General features: G+C 45.0%; 1 protein-coding gene across 2 annotated transcripts in view; it reads left to right on the top strand.

Moving 5' to 3' along the window:
• Positions 1-3,818, top strand: part of RER1 (retention in endoplasmic reticulum sorting receptor 1) — a 23,618-nt gene extending 19,800 nt beyond the window's left edge. For both annotated transcript variants that reach the window (XM_018565123.1, XM_018565124.1), the window contains exons 6-7: positions 1,423-1,558; positions 3,669-3,818. In XM_018565123.1, coding sequence (XP_018420625.1) covers positions 1,423-1,558; positions 3,669-3,758 — 226 coding nt within the window. In that variant the 3' untranslated portion in view covers positions 3,759-3,818. The remainder of the gene's footprint in view (positions 1-1,422; positions 1,559-3,668) is intronic.
• Positions 3,819-4,042: the final 224 nt, after the last annotated feature.

Here is a 4,042-nt window from a genome sequence, read left to right as displayed (position 1 = left end):
CCCCCCAAACATGTGGCGGGTGCTCTTATGTGCGAAAACGACGATTGCACCTATTGTCCCGCACATGTTACATATCACCGCGAACGTTGGAGTGTGAGCAATAATTTTAGGCCCATTAATTACTGATAACACTAAACTGATGAGCAGTGAAAGCATTTAAAGCGTCACCTATGGCCAATTTTCAGTGTGGTAGTTTTATGCGATTTTGCGGGCACGTGCAATTCTAAGTCTCGGCATGTTTGGTGTCTATTTACCTGATGTGGCTCTGTCTTTTTATATTTTACCAAAAATATGGGTAAGAATAAAATGTTTTTTAACATAACGTAGGGGGGGAAAAAATTTCCCCGAAATTTATGGTGCTTTTTTCATTATATAGTAAAAAATAAACACTCCCCAGTGGTGATTATGTACCACCAAAAGAAAGCTCTATCTGTCCCCAAAAAATGTTAACCTAAATTGCAAGGCTATAGTCTGGTCATGCTGACTGGTGAAGTTTTTGACTGACTGGTGAGACACCCTAAAATTTTTCAAGCCCTGGACAGAGTGTTAATGTCATGCTTTAGAATAGAAAGCACTTCCCAAAAAACATAATTATTTCCCTAAAATAAAAATTAGGCTCAGTAAACCTCTTCATAGATTCTTGTAAGCCGCTGTAGAAGCTTCTGGTTCGTGTAATCAGTGGCAGAGCGGGTGTGTAGAAGTAATAAGATGTCTAGTCCAGCTCATACACAACTCCGGCTCTTAGCAAGCAGGGGCTCTCTGTCCGGCATCCCGCACAGCTCCTGGCAACCAATGATGTCACTGGCTGCCAGGAGCAGGGTGGAACACCGGCCAGAGTGTTCCGGGGTTGCTAAGAGCCAGGCGGGGAGATGTGCATGGTCCTTACACATCTCCTGGCCTGGAACATAGCAACCTGGGATGCTCTGCCTGGAGCTGGGTGGGACACAAGGGGTGTACTTTGTTATAGATACCCCTGGGGATCTGTAGGGGCCACCACTTCCCAAATCAGCTCTTTATAGTGCCCTGCTTAGTCATTTGTATCCCTTGTGGTAAAGAATGGTTCCACACTTGCTGTTTTATTAATGGGCAAATATAAAGATGCATCCAAAGTTGTGTTCTGAGCTGTCTGAAATGAGATTCACATCCCTGGCATGGTGATTGGACTCTGTAGATTAGTGGTTACTCAGTCAGATACACAGGTGGTTGCAGAGAACTATTGTATCCTTAAGTGTGCACAAGGATGCCAAATGTCATCAGCAAGTGGCACTGTAGGTAGGAATTTGCAAGCACAGCTCCTGTGTTCCGGAGTGGGGGGCATGCTTTTAAATTATGAGGGGTCCCCAGTAGCGGATTTCCGTTTCTAAGTTGCTCTTTTAAACATGTACACACATGTCACATTATTGTTTCTGCTTTGCTTTCCAGGCACTCCGCCACTAAAGGAATCGTTGTTGCCATGGTGTGCACCTTCTTTGATGCATTCAACGTCCCTGTATTTTGGCCTATCCTCGTCATGTATTTTATCATGCTTTTCTGCATAACAATGAAAAGACAAATAAAGGCAAGTTTGGTATTATGTTCTAAAAAAAACTGTTAAAATCTTTAATACTTAACAGTCCTGCGGCCAGTCTTCACAATGTTGTAAAGCTAAGCTTGCAGAAGACTTCCGGAGGTGTTGGATGCTTGGTCCCTCGCTGGGCGCTGTGGTTCCATCCTCTGGACACTACAACACACAGTAACGCTTGGAACTGCAGCACAACACAGGTGGCCAAACATACGACTCTCCCAAAAGTATTGGGCGCTTTTTTAAATGCTTTTATTTAAATGTGTTAAAGGATACGGGTACTTTTAATATAAATCTAAATTTTGATTTCCCTTATGCGCTCCTCATCAAAGTTCCCCTTTCTAATACTGACCTCAGATGCATGAGGAATTAAGCTTCCACTGCCACAGCCTTCTGCATCTGAGCATTGTTCATCCCCAGTGGGCAGCCTATGAAATTGGCTTGTATGTGCCAAGTGCCATCTCAGAGATGACCATTATCCTCTAAGCACAACTCAATCCCCCTTTTTTTTTGCATGGCAGCAGGACTTGCCGGAATGTTAGCCATTTAATGTGAACAAACACTATGTGCTGTAAGATGCTACGGATAGGGAAATTCCACCAAAGCTGCGCTCCACGGGAGTTGCACTGATATAAAATCTTTAAGTGATGAATCCAGCAGTACAAAACCCAGTGCTAAATCCCCCACTCACCAATCCTCATCCTCTACCCTGAAAGGTGGCACTTTGTTAGCCTGCACCTGAGGGGCAATCATGCTGCAGACGTGATGTAGCTGCATTGCAGTCTTATAGGCCACTGAAACCCAACTTCAGAGTCCTTGCTTTGATGTGGAATTACTTCACAGGAAATGCAGCCATAGAGACGGGCGTCTTGTTTGAAAACTCTTTTTACTGCTGGTTAAAAATTTTTAGAAAATGGAATGCCTGTAGTCTGGGCACTTTAACGGCAAAACTTTTTTATTTGTCAAGTTTTGGATAGTAGGCAAGGGTTAGAACCAATGCACCGATGCTGTTTTTCTGGTATTGAGCATCGATATTTTTTTTTTTTGATACTCGCCGATACCCGTGCCGCGATTATCAGGAGTCAGGCGGCGGATCAGGACCCATTGCCTGGCTTCCTGATTGCCTGTCTAGCGAAAGAACACCGGCTTCATTTGCCGAGGCTGCCTGGCTTCCTGACCAATCAGGAAGCCGACAGCTAATCATGAGGTGCCGTCCGGCGTCCTAATTGGTCAGGAAGCCAAGCTGCCTAGCAACAAGTGAAGCTGGCTGCCTAGCCAATCGGGAAGCCGAGCAGCACGTCATGACCCAGCTTCCTGATTGGCTAGGAAGCCGGCTTCACTTGTTGCTAGGGAGCGTGGCTTCCTGACCAATCAGGAAGCCGGGACACGAGTCATGACTTGCCACCCAGCTTCCTGATTGGTTAGGAAGCCAGGCTGCCTGGCAACAAGTGAAGCTGGCTTCCTAGGCAATCAGGAAGCCCACCGCCCAGCTTTCTGTTTGGAAAAGAAGCTGGCTCCATGCCCCTTCGGCACTGCAGGTTAGAGCGAGATCTTCCTCCGACTGGAAGTTCCCGTATCGGGGAAGGTATCGGAGCATTTGGGCGATTACTTGCCAAAATTCTGTGTATCGCACCAATACCCCTACTAGCATCAGTGCATCCCTAGTTCGAACCCCTCTCAGGTTTTAGTAGTTGTCCGATTTCCCCCCCCCCCCATATTTGTCCAGGTGATGTGTCATTGGGACATACAATAATAAGAAATCCAAACTGTCATGCAAGTGTCCATAGAACAAGAGGTGATGGTAAGTCCAGTTTAGAAATCTGTACCAGTGTCGATTTTTAAGGTGATTTCCCGTCACTCTGGAGAGATTTCCTCCTTCCTTTCTGTTGTGTCTTAGGAGATAGGAAGTGGAGAGAAAGCTCTCCAATGGGGCGCACACAGCGAAAGAAATGATTTGAACCATTCCCCATTCTATCCATAACTAAAAAATAGTTGTGGTTTGTAGAGAATTCCTATCTTTGCACAGTGTGTAGATTGTGCCCCAGCGCTTTCCTCCGGAGTTCAGTGACTTAACAATAATGTGCGTTGTTTTTCTTTTATCTTGCAGCACATGATTAAATACAGATACATCCCATTCACACACGGGAAACGGAAGTACAAAGGAAAGGAGGAAACCGGCAAGCCATTCTCCAGTTAAAAGAAACTGTCCCCTTCTTTTTGACTTTCTTATGTAAAAATTAAACCTACAAAAAAAAAAAAACCATAAAAAAAAAAGCAAACCAGTTTTGAGCCATTGTAACAATGCCTTTTTATCCGCATAAGCATAGATGTTTTTAAACAATGGCGGTGCACCTTTTCTTTCTAAAGATGTACTTGGCCGTTCAGTTGCACAACCGAGCGGTATCTCAGAGTTCCTGCTGAGGGTATGTGCACGGATCAGTCAGGCAGCTGAAGGGGAAGAGATGATTCTATACACTCAGA

This window comes from Nanorana parkeri, unplaced genomic scaffold (genome assembly GCF_000935625.1).
Source record: "Nanorana parkeri isolate BGI_ZX_2015 unplaced genomic scaffold, ASM93562v1 scaffold815, whole genome shotgun sequence".
Taxonomy (NCBI): Eukaryota; Metazoa; Chordata; class Amphibia; order Anura; family Dicroglossidae; genus Nanorana; species Nanorana parkeri.
This window is presented reverse-complemented; position numbering and strand designations above follow the sequence as displayed.